General features: G+C 36.9%; 1 protein-coding gene across 4 annotated transcripts in view; it reads left to right on the top strand.

Moving 5' to 3' along the window:
* LOC136038286 (uncharacterized) overlaps positions 1-25108 on the top strand; it is a 45563-nt gene that overhangs the window by 12361 nt on the left and 8094 nt on the right. The window contains exons 2-4 of one of the 4 annotated variants that reach the window (XR_010620172.1): positions 547-686; positions 4251-4438; positions 11342-11591. Coding sequence is in view for 3 of the 4 variants with exons in the window: in XM_065721413.1 (XP_065577485.1) it covers positions 661-686; positions 4251-4425; positions 11342-11506 (366 nt within the window). In the remaining variant the exon portion in view is untranslated. Of the gene's footprint in view, positions 1-546; positions 687-4250; positions 4439-11341; positions 11592-24715; positions 24853-25108 lie in introns of those variants that run through there. The other 3 variants (XM_065721412.1, XM_065721414.1, XM_065721413.1) reach the window with 3 other exon arrangements.

Below are 25108 nucleotides of genomic sequence, written 5' to 3'. Positions count from 1 at the left end.
TTATCATCATTTTTTATGCCAATATACTAACTACCACCAAGTTCAACATCAATTGATGTCACTGATTCAGGAGATTGTCGAGTAAATCAGGGTTTACCTCATTTGAATCAGAGGAGTCACTGTTTTCATCATCTGAATCTATAAGAATTCGACTGTATTCAAATTCTCTAATCATTTTCTTCACTTATACAGCCATAACCCCAGGAAAAACAGTTCATTTTATATTATATGTGCCGTTTTGAGGGTCAAGAAACTTAATAAGCTGGTTTCTAAGATATCTATTTAAATTTCTCTTTAAGCCAATGCTTCTACTAAACAAGTCTATTTTCCATCATTTCCATGCTAACCTTTTCTTTCAGACCTTAAAAGTGGTATATTTTCCCTTTCTTGAACTTAGATTCAATCCCTTCTTTTTGTTGGAGTTTTTTTTTTATTTATTGAAGATAAACACTACCGTTTTTTGTTTAGCTAGTGAAGCTCCAAGAAGCGCAAATGTTTACCAATTCCATTATTAAGATAAAAATTACGTCAATTATTTGTTTTTAGACATGACAATCCCAAAAGTGCAATTATCCATGAAAAGCTGTTATTTTGAAGGTGATAGGAAGCACTACTCAGTCAGTTTGAAGTGGCATCCCTACTTGCCTCCTTTTGATTTTGATGAGTGTGCCCTCTGTAGCTTTAATGTAAGTATAAAGCTAAACCTTCTACAAATAAAGCATACTATAGTTACTTATCTCTTTTTGAACAGGTAAATTTTTCCTCTTTTCAGAAATACAATCAAAAAGCATTTTGCACCTATAGTATCACCTCCCAGCTGTCTGATGATTTAATCTGCTCCTGGAAGCTCTTTGCTAAATCAGAGTTATTTGAGATTATAAATTTATGCCACATATACTTGGGTATCAACAAAATAGACTATTCTTCAAAAAAAAAAAGAATCCAGATATTCTATGCTTAGTAAAATTAAGAGCATGTAACCCAGCCTGGTAACAACTACCAGGCATCTACTAAGAGACCCTAGCATCTATAAACACTGTCCCTGTCTGGTAGTTGTGGAGATGAGGAATGACGATTTCCTAAGAAATAAATTAGAAAAAGCCAACTGGCCAAATTTTGATACCTTTTCAAAGATCACTTCTGCAAAAATTCATGCTGTTGACATGTCGGGTCAGAGAGCGAAATCTCTTTTCATAGCTTAAGAAAATTAACATTGCAATGGATTTATAGATATTAACCTTAAAAGTGATAAAAGTGATCAAGATGATTTGATATCTTTAAGGATCAACTTATTTCATCCAAACTTTGTACCCAAATTCTTTAGAATTGATTGGGCGGTCTTGCCATAACTTGTAGAGGTTAGGTTAACCTAACTTGTAGAGCTTAGATTGGAGATCCAAAGAAAACGATAGAAGAAAATGAAAAGTTTTGTGATACCTTGGATATGAAGGAAGATTTATTCTGTCAGGAAGAATTAGCAACAGTTCTAAAAGGATTAAAAAATAATAAGGCTCCAGCTGCTGATAGTGTGGTAAATGAGTTTCTTAAGTATAGTGTCCCTGAGGTTAGAAATAAGCTACTGAACATTATGAATATGATTTTTGAAAAAAGGAATATACCTAACAATTTTAGGAAAACGCTAATTACACGACTGTATAAGAAAGGTTATAAGAGTGAGTGGTAATTATCGAGGTATTAGTCTAGCCTCTGTAGGTAGCAAATTACTTAGTAATATGATACGACTGAGAGATGGTGTAGGCAAAATTTTGAGAAAAGGACAGTGCAGTTTTAGAAAATTCAGAGGATTTATTGACCAAATCTTTACTCTTAGGTTAATGATTGAGAAGTGCCTGAGTTATCAAATACCTTTGATTCTCAGTCTTGTAGATTATGAACAGGCGTATGACTCTGTTGATAGAAGAGCTTTAGCAAAGGTTTTATCCTTATATGTTATACCAGACAAATACACTGAAGTGATTAGTGCTATGTACGAGAATAACACTGCTGGGGCTAGGGTAGGAAATGAGTTTAGCCGCTGGTTTTGTATTTAATCAGGGGTTAAGCAGGGTTGTGTTCTATCCCCCTTTATATGGATCATTTTGATGGACTTCGTCTTAAGGAGCACAGGAAAGGCAATTGGAGACCATGGAATCAAATGGGGAGTGGAAACTCTGCTGGACATAGATTATGCTGAGGATTTACGCATCCTAGATGAAAGTATGATCAGAATGAATGAATTTTTAGAGGTTTTGTGACTTCAGTGTGCTAGATTAGGTTTGAAAATTAATGTCAAGAAGACTAAGTCACTGAGGCTAGGTTAAGTGAGAATTAAAAGGTTACGTTGGGTAACGAAAAGAATGATCAGGCGGGGAGTTTCACTTACCTTGGTAGCATTATTAGTAAAGACAATTGGAGCAGTGAAGATGTTAAAAGTAGAATAGTCAATGCTCAGGGTGTTTTTTCACTGCTAAAAAAAATTTGGAAGAATAGCAAGATAAGTCTGCAAACCGAGATTAGAATGTTAGAAGCTAAAGTGATGGCAGTAGTCAAATATGGCTCTGAAGCATGGGTTTTCCGAAAAGCAGATGAAGATTTGCTAGATGTTTTCGAGAGAAATTACCTACGGATTGTTCTGGGTACCTGGCTCGCTGACTGTATTTCATACAGTAGGCTCTTCGAAAAATATGGTTCAATCCCGCTTTCTAGGGCTATAATGGAAGAAAAGTTGAGATGGCATGGGCACGTTGTGCAGATGAAGGATGACAGATTGCCGAAGATTGTCCTTTTCGGCGAACCGCCTAGGATTAAACGGAAAGCTAGCCATCCTTGTCTGGTGTGGAAGGACATCTTAAAGAAAGATTTAAAGGAAATGGAAACTTCCTGGGTGGGTGTAAAGAGGAGGTTTTGGATGGATTGGGATAGAGGAGGAGCGTCTGTATTTGTGTTGGCCTCAAGCTGCTTCATGCTGTTGTGATTTACTAGTAGTAGTAGTGTGCACATTGATTAGACGGCGTTTTGAATAATAATTAGAAAGAGACAAGACGTTTTCTTAATTTTAAACTAGCTTTTCAAGGTGTTCGCAGGCTTTAGATCCCTTATTCGTTTTTTTCCAAAATTGTTTCGGAAGTTCTCGGTTGTGCTTTGAAAACTTACTAATGAGACGGTCAGCCGACAATAATACTCGCAAAGTGATTTTTAAGCTGTTGACCCACCTGAGGTGTGAATTTTTTATAAAGACAAAAGAATAATTGGCCAGAGAAACCCCCAATCACCATGTGGGTGAAATGGCATTTTATTTTGTAATCGAATCTACTGATTTTACTCCATCAGAAGTTTGCGAATTGAATTGTTTAAACTGTTCAAATCGAAAATCGTAAAATCATAGTTGTATGAAGTGGCAGAATTTCCTTTTGAGCAACACTAGTGTGCTTGACATGACTCAGAGAGGGAGGAGCTAATGGTGGCAAACACATCTTAGTAATTTCTACAATCCCACTACCAAGCAGAAGATGATATGGTTAATCAAACAAAACACTTTGAAAATGTTTGCGTTTCAGTACTGTACTCATGAGTTTGCTCAATGGACTTATTCTTACCTCATAAACTACGTTTACTAAATAGATTTATACTTACGCGATAGACTTATACTTACGTCATAACGTCATAATGCTTAAATTTGTACCTTTATAGGTATCAAATGGTAAAGGATAATGCTCAACTTACGAGGGTAATAAAGGGAGGAGCTTGGGCAAAAGAGCAGGACAGACTTTTATAGAGTACGCTAAATCCTTCTGCTACCTGTAGAAGAGTTTTGTATACATAATCAGATCTATTTGTTTACTCTGGGGACTTCATGTCTCAGCTACAATTTCTGTTCCGGTACTCTAGGACCTTTCTTTGTTATAGATTCTGCTTTCTCTCAACTAGTACTTTGTTTACAAAATCTGCCTGTTTCGTTGAATTTGTCTTCCCCCTTCTCCCAAATATAAATTTCTGTGTTTCAACTGCTTAATGAACCATAGAAAAGATTATAATAATTTTTAGGTTTTTTTCCAGTTTTACTAACTTTGCGATGATAATATATTAATAGAAACACTTAAATTCAAATTACTAAAAGACGAAAGGGAAAATTTGTTTTCCTTTCTCTTGTATACAGCCACACTAAAGGCTGATTTGGTCGACTAGTGTTATTTAATCACAATAAAAAAGAACCTGACAGTTAAAAGAATTCATTTTATCTATTTTCATAGACTGGAACACTTGAAGATTGACCGCACTGGATTGACATGCCCCAAGCCCCAATATCCCAAGAGTTATTGGTACCAACCCGACCCAAAATCATGTTGCCAAGAATGTAAGATTCTTGAACCTACCCAGTCGACTAAGAAATATGAAAAAGACGGAGAACAGGACGAAGAGGCACAGGTTTGTTTTCCAAGTAAACAATTCTACTTGTAATTATTGTAATCATTATTACCTGTAATCGCCATAATTATACAAAATTTTAATTATTGTTATTTATTTTGCGAATATCGTCTCTCTGGAAGATCTACAAAGTTGAAAGAAAAAAGTAAAAAAAAAGTAAACAGATTCAGAAGAACGGGAGAGATTCAGGGAAGATAGTAAATAGAAGTATACAATAAAATAATAGTATAGAAACGAACATATAGCAAAAATCCAAATGAATGCGGTGCGTCTTGTAAAGCGAAAACGTCTAAGCGACGTCGTTATGTTAATCTGATTGAATAATCTCTTAGACCCTATAGCCTTTTTATATTTATAATTAGGATTAAATAAAACACTGTAAAACTGTGAAAATTTTAATAAGATACTGAGGTTTCAAAGAAAACAACAGAACTTTTTTACTTTCTGTTTTTCATGAACAATTATTTTTTTTCGGTTTCCACACGTGATCGTAGAAGACCTGCTTTCAGCCACTGCCATCTATCAGCAGTAATCAGCACATGGTCGTCGTAACCAGTATTTTTTTTTAACTAGTTCATTTAAAAATCATAAATATAATGAATTTTTTTATTATTGGAATATCATTATTAATGTTATTTTGTCATGATTTATTTTGTTTGCTTGACTTATAATTTAATTTTATTAAATTAATTTAGTTAACTCTTATAATATTAAAACAAGAGGCAAGGCACTTATCCAGGACAGCCCTTGGGCGCTCCGTAGGCATGCAGATATAAATTTCATGAAAGTTTCCAATACAATATTTTTTTTTTATTTACTATCTATTATTAAAAAAAACTGTACATAAACGCATCCTCTACAAATGCCACAGTATGATATTTATGAGTAAGGATAACAAACAAATCCGAAAAAAAGATAAATAATAATAATTAACAGTAACCTCATAAGGGGTTTAAAAAACAATACAAAACTACAACATCACGTACCCTGCTACCACCAACTTCACACTCAAACTCAACGCCTTCCTTAACACACTTCAATCGAAATAAAACATTGAATTTAATTATTTAATACCATTTTAATCTTTCAACTATGCATACTATTAAATTAATCATTAAAAGTATATTTAGAAAACAATCCCTTCTTCAATAGAATTTTAAATTCTTTTAAATTATTACTTCTATATTCTTATTTTAGAAACTCCAATATTAGCAAGAGAACTTCTTTCTTGCACCTGGGATCTTTTCTGGCTCCATTGCTAGATTCACGGTATTGCCTTATGGGGATTCAAACACAGAAATTTAAACCTTGAACAGAAAATCAAAACTATCAATTAAAAATGCCTTTATTAATGCTTCAAATTATTTCGCGCTCTTCCCTAGACTTTGAAAAATATTTTTTTTAGTGTTTTGCTGAAACAAACGCTGCATAAAAAAAAAACAAAAGAATAAAATTTTCTTATAAAAATATTAATCATCAAATATTAATTATAAATTATTTATAAATTTTATGTAAAGCTCAAATGTTATAGTTTGTACGGTATAAGCCTTCGCATTGTTCCTAGATGAAATAACGGCATTATGGAAAAGTTTAAATTAACTGAATTTACTCTAAACAGGGAAGTTTGGGATTAATAAAAAAATTTCCCACCCCTTTTTTCTTTTTTGTTTATTTAAAATTGCAATATTTTATTCAAAAATTGAATTTCTTGATGAAAACTGTTGTAACTAACCTCTATTCGTCCCTATAATTTATACTATTTAATTTTATTTTACTATTATTTTATTTTTAATATATTAAATTTACAGGCTAAGAATGACCTCATCTGTAATAACAGCGAAAACCACAATTTCTTATTCAAGTCAGCCCCTGAATAATTGACAAGGTCCAACATTTATTTCAAATTGTAAAAATAACAACTTTCTTTACAAATCCCATTTATAATAATCCCGTATATAATGGGATAATCTATTGGTAGCACAAGAATAATTTTTTCTCTTATCAAACAGTTCGTGGTGACGAACTGTAGTAAGGAGCGACCCGGCTCAGTAGTAACCAAAACTCTAAAAAATGGAATTTTGATACAAATAGCTACATCAAAAGAATCGCATTTTAATGCTGAGTTTAAATATATGTTTCATCAAGTTTAATCTTACACATCAAAAGTCTGAGAAAATTTGCCTTATTTTAGAAAATTCCTCATCAACGCTCCGCTCTTTACGCTAAAGTTTTTTACTTTAAAAAAAAGTAGAGTTAAGATAAAGAGTCAAACTTTAGCGTAAAAAGTGGGTAGCGTTTAACAGCAAAAAACAATATTTATGGCAGTTGGCATTTACGACGGTTAATTCGGAAAAATTAAAAAATGAGGTATTTTTAACTTAGGAACGGATGATTGGATCTTAATGAGACTTTACATTTAGAAGGATATCGTGTCTCACAGCTCTTATTTTAAATCCCGACCGGATTTGGTGACGTTGGGGGGGAGGAGTTAGAGGGGGAAACCTAAAATTTGAGAAAACCCTTAGAGTGGAGGGATCGGATGAAATTTGGTGGGAAAAATAAGCACAGTTCATAGATACGTGACTGATATAACCGGAACGGATACACTCTCTGTGGGGGAGTTGGTGGGGGGAGGGTCAATTCTGAAAAATTAGAAAAAATGAGGTATTTTCAACTTACGAAGGAGTGATTAGATCTTAATTAAATTTCATATTTAGAAGGACCCCGTAACTCAGATCTCTTACTTTAAATCCCGACAGGATCCAGTGTCATTGTAAGGATTTGGGGGGGGGGGGGTGGAAATAATTGTAAAGGTTTACAGTGGAGAGATCAGGATGAAAATTTGTGGGAAGAATAAGCCCAAGTCCAAGATACGTGACTGAAATAACCGGACCGGATCCACTCTCTTTGGGGGTCGGGGGTTTTAATTGGGAAAAATTAGAAAAAATGACGTATTTGTAACTTACGAACTGGTGATTAGATATTAATGAAATTTGGTATTGTGAGGGATCTTGTGCTTCAGAGCTTTTATTTTAAACCCCAACCAGATCAAGTGACATTGGGGGGAGTTGGAGGGGAAACCGGAAATCTTGGAAAACGGGTAAATTGAGGTATCTATACCTTACGAATGGGTGATCGGATCTTAATGAAACCTGATATATAGAAATATCTTATGTCTCAGATACTCTATTTTCAATTCGAATCAAATCTAGTGATATAGGGGGTCGGAGGGGGGAACCAGAAATCTTGGAAACCAAAAATCTTGGAAAACGCTTAGAGTTGAGAGATCGGGATGAAACTTGATGCGAAGAATAAGCACAAGTTCTAGATACGTGATTGACATAATTCGGACGGATCCGCTATCTTTGGGGGAGTTGGGGGGGGGGGGGTGTTAATTTGGAAAAATTAGAAAATTGAGGTATTTTTAACTTAGAACTTGCGACCGGATCTTAATGAAATTTAATATTGAGAAGGAACTCATACGTCAGAGGTCTTATTTTAAATCCTTACCAGATCCGGTGACATTGGGGGGAGTTGAAGGGGAAAACTCTTGGAAAAAGCTTAGAGTGGATATATTGGGATGAGACTTGGTGGGTAGGATAAGCAAATGTCGTAGATACGTGATTGACGTAACCGGAGTGGATCGACTCTCTTTGGGGGAGTTAGGGGGTGGGGGTTCAAGTGCTTTGGCGAGTTTGGTTCTTCTGGACGTGCTAGGACGATGACAAATGGTAGGTGTGTAAGGGACCTGCACAAATTGACTTGGTAAAGTCGTTTTCCCCGATTCGACCATCTGGGGGGATGAAAGGAGAGGAAAAATTAGAAAAATGGGGTATTTTTAACTTGTGAGTGATTGATCGGATCTTAAGGAATTTCGATATTTAGAAGGACTTCGTATCTCAGAGCTCTTATTTTAAATCCCGACCGGTATTAAGTCTCTGATTTTCCTTTTAAATCAATCTATTGATTAATAGAATTTTGCTAGAGCTCATGCCTCATCAGCTCTTGTTTCTTCCGACCTCGTCACAAGTGCCATATGACCTCTTAGCTCTTGTTTATTCAAGTAAGCCCCTGAATAACAGACGAGATTCAACATTGCTTTCAACCTCTAAAAATAATAATTTAGTGTAATATCTATTTTGACATACATTTTGTTAACAAAACTACAAGAAAAATTGCTCCAACGGTTTTTCAAAATAACAGAAAATTTATCGTATATATACAATTCAGGGTTTATATTTGCTCACTAAGAGGGAGGGGGTGCAAAAGTAATTTCTGTTATTAATGAATTCATTAGTTTGTACTCCTTTTCAAAATAATAATAATTACCCTGACAGTGTGCCCCCTCCTGATAAACCCATTTATTGCCTTAATTAGGCAATAATTAAGGCAATATTCTTTTCTATTGTTTGGTCCCCTGTAGTACCGATTATGTTAAGCAGCCTTCAAATATATCCAGTTTATCATGAGTGATTGAATTTTTTCTTGAAAATTCGTTAACAAATTTCTTACCCTGATGCTTAAAACGAAAAGGTGGCCTCTTTTTTTTATCTTTGCCTCTTTTATTTGTGGGATTCAGAATGTTCTCATCAAGAAAAAAGGAGTAGTAAAAAAACCAACAACAGAAGTTAACGCAGGAAAAAGCAGATTTTGACTCAGTGAAACTTATGTTTGCCATATTCAGATCAAATTTAATGTTCCAAAAAGTATTACTAAACCTGGTTAATTGTCCAATTTTAGTAAAAACGATGTTTTGAAATAATAGGACTTTTAAGGGGTGTTTTAAACGTTCGCTTAACGAGATCTGTAATTACTTACAGGGTTTGGTAGCGTAATATCTATTTTGCAAGAAATTTTGTTAACAACTCTTTACAACACAAAATGTTCTGACATTATAATAGAAAATCTATTGCATAAATGCAATTCAGGGTATATATTTGCACACTAGGGGCAGTTGTAAAGTCATTTTTGTGGTTAATGTATCACTTAGTGTATGCTCGTTTTTCAAAATAAAACTTCTTACCCTGACAGTGTACTTCCTTCTCCTGATAAATCCATTTATTGCTTTAATAACATATTTTTCGGTTATTTTTTTCTGTTGTTTAATCCGTTCTAGTACCGATTGTGTTAATTAGCCTCGAATATATCCATTTTAAAATGAGTGACTGTGATGAATATTCGCAAAAAAACACTTTCAAATTTGTTAAAAATCTGAATAATAATTCTACGTGGAGAGTAGCTCTTATATAGTTTACCAGTGATAAACTTGAATTTCCACCTCTTGCTGTGTCTGATTTTTGCAAGAAGAAACCCGTATACTCAACAGACAAAAGATAGATCGATGAAAAGTTTTGCTAAAATGATCTATAAGTGGAACAGGAGGTTGAGGCGTACCACCGTTTAGCAACTTCCACACTTTTCTCTTTTATATTGCATTTGATTACTCATTTTTATCGCACTTAGTATTAACCAAGTGACATATGGCTGTTGCAAATTCTCTGTCTGTTGGTCTGTCGGTCCCGGTTTTGCTACTTTAGGCACTTCCAGGTAAACTAGGACGATGAAATTTGGCAGGCGTATCTTGGACCGGATCAGATTAAATTAGAAATTGTCGTTTTCCCGATTTTACCATCTTGGGGGGGGGGGGAGTGGGGGGCCTGTTAATTCGGAAAAATAGAAAAAATGAAGTATTTTTAACTTACGAACGGTTGATCAGATTTTAATCAAATTTGATGTATGGAAGAATATCGTGTCGTAGAGCTGTTATTTTAAATCCCGACCGGATCTGGTGACATTGGGGGGGGGGGGAGTTGGGAGGGGGAAACCTAAAATCTTGGAAAACACTTAGAGTGAGGGATCGGGATGAAACTTGGTGGGAAAAATAAGCACAAGTCCTAGATACATGATTGACATAACCGGAACAGATCCGCCCTCTTTGGAGTAGTTGGGGGGTTGGGTTAATTCTGAAAAATTAGACAAAATGAGGGATTTTTAACTTACGAATGGGTGATCGGATCTCAATGAAATTTGATATTTAGAAGGATATCGTGTCTCAAAGCTCTTCTTTCAAATCCAACCGGATTTGGTGACATTGGGGAGAGTTCGGGGGGGGGGGGAGGAACCCAAAATCATGGAAAACGCTTAAATTGGAGGGATCGGGATGAAACTTGGTGGGAAAAATAAGCAGAAGTCTTAGATACGTGATTTACATAATTGGAATGGATCCGCTCTATTTTGGGGGGGGGGGGGTAATTCTGAAAAATTAGAAAAATGACGTATTTTTAACTTACGAAGGAGTGATCGGATCTTCATGAAACTTCGTATTTAGAAGGACCTCGTAACTCAGATCTCTTATTTTAAATCTCAACCGGATCCAGCGTCATTGGGGGGGGGGGAATCTTAGAAAGTACCTTAAGCGGAGAAATCAGGATGAAACTGGATGGGAAGCATAAAGACTTGTCTAAGATACGTGACTGACATAACCGGACTGGATCTGCTCTCTTTGGTGGAGTTGGGAGGGGGGGTAATTTGGAAAAATAAGGTATTTGTAACTTACGAAAGGGTGACCAGATCTTAATGAAATTTGATATTTAGAAGGATCTTATGCTTTAAAGCTCTAATTTTAAATTCTGACCTGATCCTGTGACATTGGGGGGAGTTGGAGGTGGAAACCCGAATTCTTGGAAAACGTGAAAATTGGGGTATTTTTATTTTACGAATAGGTGATCGAATCTTAATGAAATTTGATATTTAGAAGAAATGCATGTTTCAGACAGAGGCGCCATTGGGGGGGGGGGTCAGGGGTGGTAAAATGTCCACCCCAGATTTTTCCAGGGGGCCCAAGCCTCCACCACAAAGGGCCCTTTGCTGCCACACTTCCTGTGACAACAGCGAGCAAAGAGCGTTTGTTTTCTAGCCTAGAAATGGTGAAAAACTACCTGCGGTATACAACAGGAGACGATTGTCTCAGTCACCTCCTTTTGATGTTTACAGAGAAGGACTGCATAAAAAATTGGACCACAACCAGCTTGCTGATGATTTTGCAAGGATGAAACCTCGGCGGTTCCTCTTGTTACCTTGAGTGTTGTAATATTTTTTTCTTTTGTTATGTTTTTCCTTTTTGTAAATATATTTGATCTGAAAGATTTCTGCTGAAGGAAAACCGAGATTTTGGTTACAACCCTCAGCATGTTAATGAAGATTACTTTCACCGACGTATTGTTTACTTAGATAAGAAAGTTTCTCGCTGAGGCAGGCCAGCCTGTAGTCTGGTTGAATTTTTCACTTTCAGTTTAATCTCTTAACCTCGTTGATTGTGATCTTCGATATTATAATTAATCTTAGAGGTCAGTGTGACTGAGTTCCACATTCGGTTACAGTACATTTCCAAGCAACACACGGGTGCTGAAAATGCGTTTTTGCTTAGAATATTTGATCGATGTGTTGCGAAAACCTGCATGTTTTCTTACGCGACACGAAGTGAGTCTGGGGGGGGGGCAAGATGGAGTTCATGCCCACCCCAAGATTTGGCCCAAATGGCGCCTCTGGTCTCAGAGCTCTTTTCAAATCCCGACCAGATCTTTTGATATGGGGGGGAGTTGGAGGGGGAAATCCTTGAAAACACTTGGAGTAGAGGAATCGGGATGAAGCATGGTGGATAGAATAAGCAAATTTCCTTGATAGTGATTGACGTAATCGTACTGGATTCGCTCTCTTTGGGGGGAGGGGTTCAGTGATTTGGCGAGTTTGGTGCTTCTGGACGTTCTAGGACGATGAAAACTGGTAGGCGTGTCAGGGAGCTGCACAAATTGACTGGTCAAAGTCGTTTTCCGAGATTCGAGCATCAGGGGGGCTAAAGGGAGAGGAAAAATTAGAAAAAAATAAGGTATTTATAGCTTACGAGTGGGTGATCGGATCTTAATGAATTTTGATATTTAGAAGGACACCGTGACTCAGAGCTTTTATTTTAAATCCTGACCGGCATAAAGCCTCTGATTTTCCTTTCAAATCAATCTATTGGCTCTTAGAATTTTGTTAGAGTTCATACCATTAGAGCTCTTGGCTCTTAGCTCTTCTTGCCTCGTCAAAAATGCCATATGAGCTCTTAGCTCTTGTTGTCTTAAAAATCAGAAAATATATAGAATTAAAAAGGAAAGAAAATTGCACAACATATGAAGAAGGCTGCAACTTTTGATTGTTTTGCTTTCCGTCTGATCCCTTGTAAAAATAAATTTTGAAATCTTTTAGATTTTAGCTAAAGTTAAATTTAATTATTCCAGTTTAATTTTTTAGAGTTAAAATCTATTGGAGGGTAACAGGCATCCTTGCCCTCCTTCCCGAAAATAGTCTATGTGTCATATAAACATGCCTCTTGGGCTAACACAACCCTCCCAGAGCATGGGAGATAGGGTTGCCAATTGTAGCCTGGGGGCCTATAGAGTTATTATAGAAGAGGTGGTCATGTCAACTTTGGAGGACACTCATTTATTGATAATTTAAAATTCTAGTTTTCTTTTCAAGAGTCAAAAGTGATTGGGGGCAATAGGCCGCTGGAGCTTGGGGACTATGGTTGTAAGTTTTGCCCTGGGGGTATATAAACTTATTCTGGAAGGGGGGGGGGGGTCATATATAATTTGGAATGATTTGACCTGATCTGATTTGATATTAAAAGTTTTCTTTTTAAATTTATTAAAGAGGAACTAGCCCCTATAACATCTTTTCCTCCCAAGTATTTTTGATCAAAATTTTGAGATAGTTTTTTGTTGAAAATAGTCCACTTGTCATATAAGAATGCCTCTGCGGCTAACACTGGCCCCCAGAGTTAACGGGAAAGGGCTGTAAGTTTTGCCATAGGGGTATATTAGGCTATTTTAGAAGGGTTGGTTGTATCAACTATGGAGGAGGCTCATTTCATAAGGAATCGAAAGTTCTAGTTCCCTTTTTTTGAGTCAATAGTGATTGGAGAGCAAAATCCTCTCCATGCCCTCTTTTTCTCAAGTATGTCCAAAAGAAATTTTGCGATAGCGACTTTGTTCAAAATAATCCCTGTCACATAAAAATGCCTTTGGGGCTGACATTGCTCCCGAAAGTTAGGGGGCAAGAGTTGTAGGTTGTGACCTAGGGGTATATAAAGTTATTTTTGATGGGGTGGTAATATCAGCTTTGATAGAGGCTCATTTGATTTGAATTTTCTAGTCGTATAAAAGTGATCAGAAAGTAACCAGCCCCCCTAACGGCCTTCCTCCGAAATGTATCTGGACAAAATTTGAGATAGCCCTTTTGTTAAATGAAATCTAAGTCTTATATAACAATGCCTCTTGGGTTGACACAGTTCCCTAAGCTTTGGGAAAGGGTTGTAAATCGTGTCCTGGGGTATATAAGGCTATTGTGGATGGGGTTGTAGTATCAGTTTAGGAGGAGGCTCATTTGATTGGAAATTCTAAGCTCTATTTTCTTAGAGTTCAAATTTATTGGAGTTTTACAGACCTCATACGCCTCCTTCCCCCAGCTAGTCTATGTGTTTTATGACAATGACTGTTGGATAGACAGCCCCCCCGAGCTCGGGGGAGAGTTTTAGGTTGTGCCCTTGGGGTATGTAAGATTATTTTGGACGGGGTGCTCATATCAAATTCGAAAGTCTGATTTGATATTGAAAATTCTTGATTTCTTTTTAAGACTCAAAAGTGATCAGTGGGCAACAGACCTCTGGAGTTTGGAGGCAAGGGTCGTAAGCTGTGTCCTGAGGGTGTATAAGGTTACTTTTGAAGGGTTAGTTATATCAACTTTGGAAGAGGGATGATTTGATTGGATGTTAAAGGTTGTATCTTAAAGGTTTACTTTTTAAGTGTCAAAAGTGATCAGAAGGCAACTAAGCTTTCCCCCCTGACGCATTAACCCCTCAAAATTAAACTAATCCTAACTACGAGATAGCCCTTTTGTGCAAACTAGTCCACGTGTCTTAACAATACTTCTGGAGTTGACACTCCCCCTCGCCCCCTAGATCTTAGGGGAAAGGGCTGTAAATTATGTATAAATTATGGGGAATGTAAGGTTATTTTGGAACTCATTATTGTCAAACAATATGAAAATCTAAGATTGGTGACACATTTCAATTCTTTAATAATTTATAATTGTATCTGTTCTTTTCTTTTTTTTTTCAAAATAATATTGTCTACAAAAACCAACATTTTATGTGTCAAATTTTTTATACTATATTGGATTTTCTTTTCATTCATACAACTTAAATCCAAAGAAAAGAGAAACATATTGTGAAAAATACAATTCGGTAGATAGACTATTGATTATAGGGTTAATGTAAGAGATACAATATTAGATATTTGAGATTGTTTGGACCTTGCTTTTGCAAAATATTCCTTTAGTATTCTAGTTTAATTTTCTAATTCGTTTGTTTATCAGAAAGGAAAGCTCATCATTAGTTTACTATATTTATCCGAGTTTTCAAAAAAGAGTGTTTGGTATATCTCAGGAACTCTTAAGAGTATTAAGTAGAAACTTTCAGGTAATAGTAAGTATGTTCCTGGACAACATCAAAGCTACTATGTATATCAAGTATAAAAAAAGATGCATTGGTAAAATTTGCAATTTACCGAAAACTGGATATATCTTAAACGTTTTCCTTTTCTACAGCTCGTAAATCTGAAATTGCCCGAGCTTTCAAGAACAGATATCAATATATAATAAACTATTAATCTACATAGCTTATTATTCCCAGTAATTTTGCTTAATGTGATGGTTTTAATTTTATTTGCATGTTATGACAAATAAAAACATACGAATCGAAATAAAAATTGAGTGCATGATTTATATTGGTGTAAAGCTGGAATTATTATTGAACTTTATTGATGCAGTTTTTGTGTTTAATATAGCTGTAGTTTACTGTAAAAGTTTCTTTGTTGGTAGAATTTAAAAAAACTAATTTGCCAAGAACTAAATGGATGCTGCCTTGTCACTGCAAATGTTGTAGCATTCATCCCCAGGTTTTTATACATATATTTTACCAAATATCTTGGAAAACACTTGGAGTGGAGGGATCGGAATGAAACTTGGTGAGAAAAATAAGCACAAGTCCTAGATACATGATTGACATAACCCGAATGGATCCGCTTTCTTTGGGGTAGTTGGGGGGGGGTTAATTCTGAAAAATTAGAAAAATGAGGTATTTTTAACTTACGAACGGGTGATCGGATCTCAATGAAATTTGATATTTAGAAGGATATCGTGTCTCAAAGCTCTTATTTTAAATCCCCACCGGATCTGGTGACATTTGGGGTTGTTTGTGGGGGGGGGGAAACTATTTGGAGGAATTGGGGGAGGGAGGGTTAATTCCGAAAAATTAGAAAAAATTATGTATTTTTAATTTACGAAGGAGTGATAGGATCTTCATGAAACTTCATATTTAGAAGGACCTCGTAACTCAGATCTCGTATGTTAAATCTCAACCGGATCCAGCTTCATTGGGGGGGGGGGCAGAAATCTTAGAAAATACTTAAAGCGGAGAGATCAGAATGAAACTGAATGGGGAGAATAAAAACAAGTCCAAGATGCGTGATTGACATAACTGGAATGGATTCCCTCTCTTTGGTGGAGTTGGGGGGGAGGAGGAGGGAGTAATTCGGAAGAATTAGAAAAAATGAGGTATTTGTAACTTGCGAATGGGTGATCAGATCTTAATGAAATCTGATATTTAGAAGGATATTGTGCTTTAAAGCTCTTGTTTTAAATTCCAACCTGATCCTATGACATTGGGTGGAGTTGGAGGGGGAAACCGGAATTCTTAGAAAACGTGAAAATTGGGTATTTTTATCTTACGAATAGGTGATCGGATCTTAATGAAACTTGATATATAGAAGGATGTTAGATAATAATATTTATTTCAACAAAGCGACTATCACAAGCCCAAAAGGGCCGAATTCGCACTTCAGCGTCAGTACAACATCATAAATTGCAATCAATAAAAAGTCAAACGATAAAAACTCGTAAAGTTAAAACAGGGAAAACTAATTTAAACAAAAATGTAGCTAGCAAGAATTACAAAGTTTACAATTGCAAAATAAACACTCAAACTATAAGATAAGAGTGGAGTGAGAGAAAAAAAAAAAGGGGGGGGGTATTAATTTAAAATTTCAACTATGTGAGGGATTAATGTTCTTAGATAAGATAAGATATTTAATTTCAAAAAATAACTATCACAAGCCCCGAGGGACGCATTCCGGATTTCGCATTCCAGAGTCATAAAACCATAAAAGTAAAAACACATCATAAAAATAGCACAACAACTAAAAAACTGGTTAAACAATGTCAAAAACAACTAAATCAGAAAGGCAAAGCCATTCATTTGTCAAAAAAAAAAGAAAAAATTAAACGGCAATATGTCAGAAAGTTGAAAAGGTAAGTCGTAAAACAAAACTAAAAGAGTGAGATAAAATTAGCGTTGAAAAGGTTTAAAAGAGAACATATAAACAATCGATGGGAACAAACGAATCAAACGAACAACGACCTAAAGCACCTCACATGAAAGAGAAAAAAAAACGGGGGGAGGCGAAACTAGTTGGCTATTTTATTTATTTTTTCTGTGATGAAGGGGACAAAGGTTTTTTTTATATCTGGAGGTAACGCAACGAATGGGGGACAAAACTGGGATGGGCTCAGAAACAGCTCGAGGCTGTCGTAATCTGGATGGTGAGTGACGTTTGGGGAAAATACTTGCCGTCCGAGGGTTCGTTATTGCATTTTTTGAAAAACGGAGGCACAACGACGACCTCCTTCGCTCAAGGGTTTCCAAACTAGCTTTTTTTAGGAGCAGAGAGTAAGGCACCTTGCCTTCTTTGAAAATTATTCGCAAGGCTCTTTTTTGTATTGACTCAATTTTGTCTGACTCTTCACGGGAGATGCCAGGGTGCCAAACTGGACAAGCATATTCAAGATGCGGACGGACAAACGACGTGTACAACCTTAAGGAGTGAGAAGGGGGGACGCTATATTTATTTAGGAGCTTAAGGAGGGCGATAGACACATTAGCTTTATGGATGATGTCTTTAACGTGGATATCCCACTTTAAATTTGACGAAATTGTGACTCCAAGTAATTTAACCGAGGATGCATAAATTTCAGGAGGGATAGGATTAAGAAAACAGGGCGAGGATTTGAGGAAACAAATCGGCATTATCATGGACTTAGAGGGGTTTACGGTCATATCTAGGTCCAAAGCCTCACTTCCAATTTCATTGAGAATATTCATAGGGTCGCTTATTAAATTTCTGAAGCAACTTTCAACAATCGTTAGGTCATCAACAAATTTCCAACGGTCAGGAACTTCCTTCGCAAGGCTGTTAACCATGACTGAAAAAAGGGGGGGGGCCTGGGAGAGTTCCTTGGGGTATGCCATTGTAGATAGGGAGAGGATTTGAGTAATGGTTCTGGTATTTAACCACCTATGATCTATTTGTTAAAAATGAGGCAACCAATTTTACCAGTAAGGGATCGATATTGAACTCGCTTTCTAGTTTCTCAATTAAAATATTGTGGTTAACAAGGTCAAAGGCTTTCTGAAGGTCAATAGAAATTAAGTTTAGCCAGGAATTAGGTTTTTCGAGGATTTTCCCGATGTGGTCAATAAGAGAAACGAGGTAGTGGGAAGTAGAAGTTGATTTTAGGTTTCCAAATTGTTTCAGGTCAGTAAGAGGTAGGATTTTTTCCTTTAGCAAATCTGCAAGGAATCCTTCATACAATTTTGAAAAAATAGGAGTAAGCGTAATAGGCCGAACACCATCAAAGCCAGGCTTTCCATTTTTCTTTTTCAAAGGGGTAATAAAACCCTGTTTTCAAATTGTTGGAATTTGCCCAGACTTAGTAATTTCGTTAAACAGGACAGACAAGGGCTTAGACAGGAAGTCACCGAAGGCTCTAATAAGGGGAAACGGGATATCCAAAGGACAAACACTTGTCTTTCTTAGTTTATCAATTCTTCTTTCAATCTCAGACGGGGAAACAGTCGGGAAAAAGGGGGATGGGGCTCCTGTTGATAATTGGATTGGCAATGCTGGAAGGCTCTGGACAATGGAAGCGAGAAATTTATTTAGATTATTTGCAGTAACATCAGGGGGCTCTGGTAAGTTGAAATTAAGCTGGTCAAGACTCCTGCCACATAGCTTTTTAACCTCGGAATACCAGTTTTTTGGCTTATTAGTGAACAATTCTTCGATCTTATTTTTGTAGTATGATCGTGCCAATTTACGAATTTCTCTTTTAATTGATTTTCTTAATATATTGGCTTGATCGAGTTTACCATTCTTAAACAGCTTCAATTTGGTTCTAATTAGTGTTTTTATTGTTTGATTAATAAAGGGTTTGTCACTTGAGCACCTTTCAAACCTTTTTTCTGGGAAACAAATTTGATATTTATCAATTAGCTTTTTATGAAACGTGGCTGTTTTCTCATCAAGGTTTTGTAAACTATAAATGTCGGACCAATCTTCAGTACTCAGCCACATACCAAAAGAAAGAAGACCAGCATTTTGAAGGGGGCGGTAAGTGCTATAAGTCTTTGAGAAAGTATGCTTAAAAGTTGAGGAGGGGGATAAAAGAATGGAAAAATTATAACTCCCACCTAATGGGGGCAAAGTTGAGGGAGGGCTGTAAAAATTATACATATTAGTTAAAATAACATCAAGAGAGGTATTTCCCCGAGTCGTCGGTGTTTTAACAATTTGCTTTACTTTAAGTGAAGCACAAAAGGAATCCATTTTAAGGTCGTTGGCATCGCCAACTAAAAAAAGGCCAGCATTTGGGTACTTAGAAATAACAAAATCAACACTTGCCTGTAATTGCTGGACAAAATTACGTTTTGACTCGATATTTTGATTTGGGGAATAATAGAAAACAGCTATTGCAATAATACTAAATGGACGAGGGAGTACTTTTGGTCTAACACTTAGCCAGAGGATTTCATCATACTCGGATAAATTAGGGACTTGAATAACCTTTGGGTAAAGGTGACTCTTAGTAAAAAACAGAACTCTGCCACCTTTTTTCCCGAGTGGGTGGTCTGAAGGACGGAGTTTAATAAACTCTGAATAATTTGTCAGGTGTAGGGACCCTGGGTCATGGGATTGAACTTCAGTAACAGCTATAATATCTATCAAATGTGATTCTGAAACCACCTCGAGTTCAGTAAGCTTTTCAAAATTAAGACTTTCAGCATTAGTAACTAAAAGTTTAGGAAAAACAAACCGATTGGGGAATCGCGACAGGGAAACTTGATGGGTTTGAGAATTTCCTGGGGGGTAGGGTTTTAATTTAATTTTATTATGCTTTGGAGAAGAGGGGTAAGAGAAGGATTTGCTTTGGGGATTTGGATGTGGGGGGACGGGCAAGGATATGGACGAAGCACGAGGACTTATTATATGACAATTATTGGAAGCAAAAAATCTCAGACCTGAGTCACGTTTACAGGGTAGGCACGAGGGATAAAACGAATGGGCTGGGGTTTTGTAAGGTGCTGGGAAAGGGGGGCTGGGTGGGAATAGTGATTCATGTCCGTCAAGAAATTGCTGGTTTGCGGCGGAGTAGGGAGGGTATGGGGCAGCATACTGTAAGGGGGAAGGAAATAGGACTTCTGTATACGGAGAGGAGGAGGAGATAACAAGGGGTAAGGCGGGGGAGTATGTAATCGGGAAGGGTTTATTAATTGTTGGGCTGAAAATGCAGGGGGATAAGAATGGGTGGCGACAGGAACCTGACCAAGGGGAGGATGGGGTCGTGAGTGCTTTCGACGCTGGCCTAAAAAGGGCGGGGCCTCCCTGCGAAATCCATCTCCGTTTTTTGTCAAATTCTTAGAACTAGCATCGTGCACATGCGAAGGTATAGCTTGTGGCTTAGAGAATAACCTACTAAACGACTTTGGTATAAAAACATGATACTTGTCACAACCGAAACAACGACCCGACATAAAAACAGAACAAATTGAAACATGGTCAAACAAGCACGAACTTTTATTGCAAGAACCCGTCAGAAAATATTTGCAAATATGGAGCCGATTACATCTTTTTCCGTGGTTACATTTTGCACGTAAAAAATCCTTGCAAACTGATTTCGTTTTTTCTTTATTTTCAATTACACGCTGATCACCATTTTTTTTCCAGCTAATTCTTCCGTTTCCTTCACTTTCATATGCCACAAGTTTCTCATAAACAATTTCAATATCTGCATCGGATTTCGTAGTAACCTTATTAGTCTTTAAAACAAAGGTGTCATTATCCTCTTTCAAATTCAGCATACAACCGGAAGCCGTTAAGTTATTCCTGTATTCGGATACAGTGGGATTACGTTCATGAATAATTGATTTCATTTCAACATTATTAACTTGACCGTTCCGGTCAATGTCATTGCTAATCACCTGGTTTGTCACTGGTTCAAAAGCCCTTGACGTCTCAAATGAATTTACGAAGGGTAATATAGCATTTTCTGAATTTTTTAATTTCACTTGATTGACTTCATTATTCTTTGTTATATCACTGTTTTGAGTTACAGATAGGGGTTACAGATAGGGTTGGAGGAGGGAAACAGAAATCTTGGAAAACGCTTAGAGTGGAGAGATCGGATGAAACTTGATGGGAAGAATAAGTACAAGCTTTGGAGGAACTGCGGGGGGGGGGGTGTGTCAATTTGGAAAATGAGAAAAATTGAGGTATTTTTAACTTAAGAACGGGTGTTCGGATCTTAAGGAAGTTTGATATTTAGAAGGAATTCATGTCTCAGAGCTCTTATTTCAAATCCCGACCGGATCTGTTGACATTGGTGGGAGTTGGAGGGGGAAATATGAAATCTTGGAAAACGCTTAGAGTGGAGGAATCGGGATAAAGCTTGCTGGATAGAAAAAGGAAACTTCGTAGATATGTGATTGACATAACCGTACTGGATTCGCTCTCTTTGGGAGAGTTGGGGGGAGGGGTTCAGTGCTTTGGCGAGTTTGGTGCTTCTGGACGTGCTAGGACGATAAAAATTGGTAGTCGTGTCAGGGAGCTAGACAAATTGACTTGATAAAGTCGTTTTCCCAGATTCGACCATCTGGGGGGCTAAAGGGAGAGGAAAAATTAGAAAATATGAGGTATTTATAACTTACGAGTGGTTGATTGGATCTTAATGAATTTTGATATTTAGAAGGACATCGTGACTCAGAGCTCTTATTTAAAAATTCCGACCGGCATTAAGCCTCTGATTTTCCTTTTAAATCAATCTATTGATTCTTAGAATTTTGTTAGAGCTCATACCATATGAGCTGTTGGCTCTTAGCTCTTCTGGCCTCGTCACAAGTGCCGTATGAGCTCTTAGCTCTTGCTCTTTAATATCTTTTTTGTAAAACCAATTTCCCCCTTTTGACTAAACGCTAAACATGAGAGCAGAGTATGATTTTTTATGTGTTTGTTTGTTATAGCTTTTGTAATTTCTTCTTTTAAAAATGAACGCAAAGGCTGTCTCATATGCCCTCCTCCTTTGTATAAAAGACACATGGACAAGCCGAACACACTACTTGATTAATTTTGTAATCAAGATTGATTAGACTTGATTACATTGGAAGAAGCATCATAAAATGCCTTATGTCCCTTTTTCTTTCTGTTGGTGTTACTCTCAATGTGTCTATTCTGTATAACCCGCTTGTGTATTTAACTCACATTTGTTTGATGGGTATGGTTGGGAGTATTGAACCCCAGGTTTTTTATTCTCCCAAAAGGAAAATTTAGATTTTCTGAATATAAAGTAAAATGAAGTAAAGCTCTACCATTATATTCCACATTTTAAGCCATTTTTGAATGTCGCATTTTGGTTTCTGACAATCCCCCTATCCCAGCACAAGTAAGATGTTTCTTTATTGGGTAAATATTTTTACCCCTGTTTTTGAGAGAAACCACGAAACCGTGGTAGAAAAAATACACCAATATGTCCATGGGTCACCGAAAGCTTACTCATGTGCATAAATAAGAAAAACAAGTTAAGGGCAAATTACAGAAACCACCCAAACTAAGAAAACCTAGAGAGATATGAGACGTATAAGAAATGCCTTCATTCACTTTTGAGGATAGTAAAAAGAGATTGTGTGAATAACGAAATATTGGAAAGTGAGAAAGATAGCAGAAAAGTCTGGCAGGGCATTAATTCGATTTTGCGACCAAATCGTAAGAGATCAGAATTGCCTTTCAGACTTTTTGTCAACGGGGAGGTTGTTTTGGAACCTATTGAGGCTGCAAAAGAACTCAGTACATTTTTCGCATGGATAGGATGAAATACATCTAATTCTGCGACAAGTCCCCAAGAACCCTACAAACATTACCCTGGGTCAGCATTAACCAAATCAATGGCAATAATTCCTGTGACATAAACTGAAGTAGAGCTAATTGTGAAGACCTTGAAAGGCACATCAACATCTGGATTTGAACGGATACACACAAAAGCCCTGAAAGCAGTCCTCCCTTCTATCCTGAAGCCATTAACTTATTTGATTATCTTGTCTCTAAGAAGTGGTGTTTTTCCTTCGATATTAAAAAATAAGCAAGACTAATCCCTCTGCATAAAGGTGGCCCTCAGGACAATTCATTGATCTTCCAACCATATCAATATCATCTGTTTTTTTTTCAAAAGTTTTTGAAAAACCCTTGCAAAGAGTACTTTCCCAGTTTCTAAAAAAAGGATTTTGTTTATAGTCGTCAGTTCGGCTTCAGACCTGTTCATTGAACAGAAGACGTTCTGGCATCCTTAAGCTTCTTCATCAATAAGGCACCTGACTCAGGTCTTCTGCCAGCTGCTATATTGATTGACATAAAGAAAACATTTGATAGTATGGATCATACAATCTTACTGGGAAAGCTGGCACTTATTAGAGTGAGGGGATAGCAATGGCTTGAGTCTTACCTTCAAAATAGATGCATCTATATTGATGACGACCCTAAGAGTGATACTTGTGAAATTAGGTGTGCCCCAAGGATTGATCCTCGGTCCTCTTTTGTTTTTAGTCGATGTAAATGACCTAACTCGTATCCTTAAACCAAACCATGACGTTCCAAAATGCTGTGACCTATGCTTTGATCAAACATCTGAGGACATTACTAACAAGCAAGATGAACTTAATGCATTCGCTGACGACTGTACAATGACCTGCTGCGGACTCGTCATGCTGTCACTCCAGTGGAAGCTTGAAAACATCATTGAAGAGACCTATCTGTGGATGGATACCAACAAACTTGTCATCAATGTTGAAAAATCTTACATCCTATTATTCTCTAGAGTAGGAACCCTTCACCCGGAAATAACAGGAATTGTGACATCTCGTGGAAAGGTTCACCGACCAGCAAATGGATATGCAAAATATTTAGGAGTAATAGTGGATGAAAACCTTTCTCTACTTCCTCACATCCATGCTATAGAATTAAAGCTTTCAAGGAATCTAGGTACCATGAAAAAACTGAAGCACATTCCTACGTAAAACCCTTACCCTTCTCTACAATGCGCTCATTAAATCCCACTTACAGTATTGCGCGATGGTATGGCAGTCGACGTTAAAATCACATCTGAAAGAACTAGATTCCATCCACAAGAATGCCTTGAAGATCATCAAACGCACAGAAGATTATCTCTCGCTGAAATCGCTGTTTGAGCTTTCCTGCTTGGTTTTCGCTTTAAGATTCCTCTCCGGCTTGCTTCCACTGCCTTTTAGGAATCTATTCCATTTGGTAGCCGAACAGAATCTTCCAATTACAAGACTATCTGCACAGATCCATATTCGACATAAACCAACAGTGAGGTCGGATTTTTCAACTGACATCGTCTGCGCTAAGGCTTACAATACCTTATCGCTTGAACTGAGAGGTAGGAGCTCCCATGGTTCTTTCAAAAAGAGACTAAAAAATTATCTTATTTTGAATTAGTTAAAATTGAAAAAAGAATTTATATAGTTAAGTGATTTTAGCCATTATTGAGTATTTTTGTGTGTGTGTGGGGATTGGAGTGATATGCTCATGGATGAAAAGGTGGGGACTTGTAAGGATGTTTTTGTTGAAAGGTCCATGGTCGTATCGAGAAGTGGAGGGAGAGCAATAGTGCGTATTTAGTTTTGAGGCGATAAGGGACTCAGCATGCATTTTTTGCATAGAGATGAGGGATTATGTATGTTTTGACTTTTAATTTTTTTTTTAATAAACCCAAGTGAACTGAATTGATCTGATTTAACACTTTACCTCTTGCAAGGGACAGATGCTAAACATATATTATTGTTTTACAGGGACGCAATGTTATCGAGTCCCCGAGTTCCGTCGCTATCCCCTTGAAGAATATTGCATGCTGGCAGCAATACTACATTTTGATGACTGCACATGCTTTTGTGAGGCTCTTAGTACTTTTATTTACAGAAGATCGAGGGTGAGTAAGGTATTTAAGTCTTAAGGTATATAAAATGCACGTTAACTCAAACTAGATTTAAAATGTAATGTAATGGCTATCTGAATATTAAAATGATAGCCTGCAAACCAACGGTACATAATTAAAGGAAAGGAAGCCAGTTGTGGCAGTTCAGTATATAGTATTTTGATACCGGAACAAAACAAGGTGAACATCCCTCTCGATCCGTTTTTATGGTCTTTCCCAATATACAAATGAGTTTATACGCAAATACCCC

The sequence above is a fragment of the Artemia franciscana genome, chromosome 17 (genome assembly GCF_032884065.1).
Source record: "Artemia franciscana chromosome 17, ASM3288406v1, whole genome shotgun sequence".
Taxonomy (NCBI): Eukaryota; Metazoa; Arthropoda; class Branchiopoda; order Anostraca; family Artemiidae; genus Artemia; species Artemia franciscana.
Note: the sequence above shows the minus strand (reverse complement) of the source record. Positions and strands in the feature narration are given on the sequence as shown.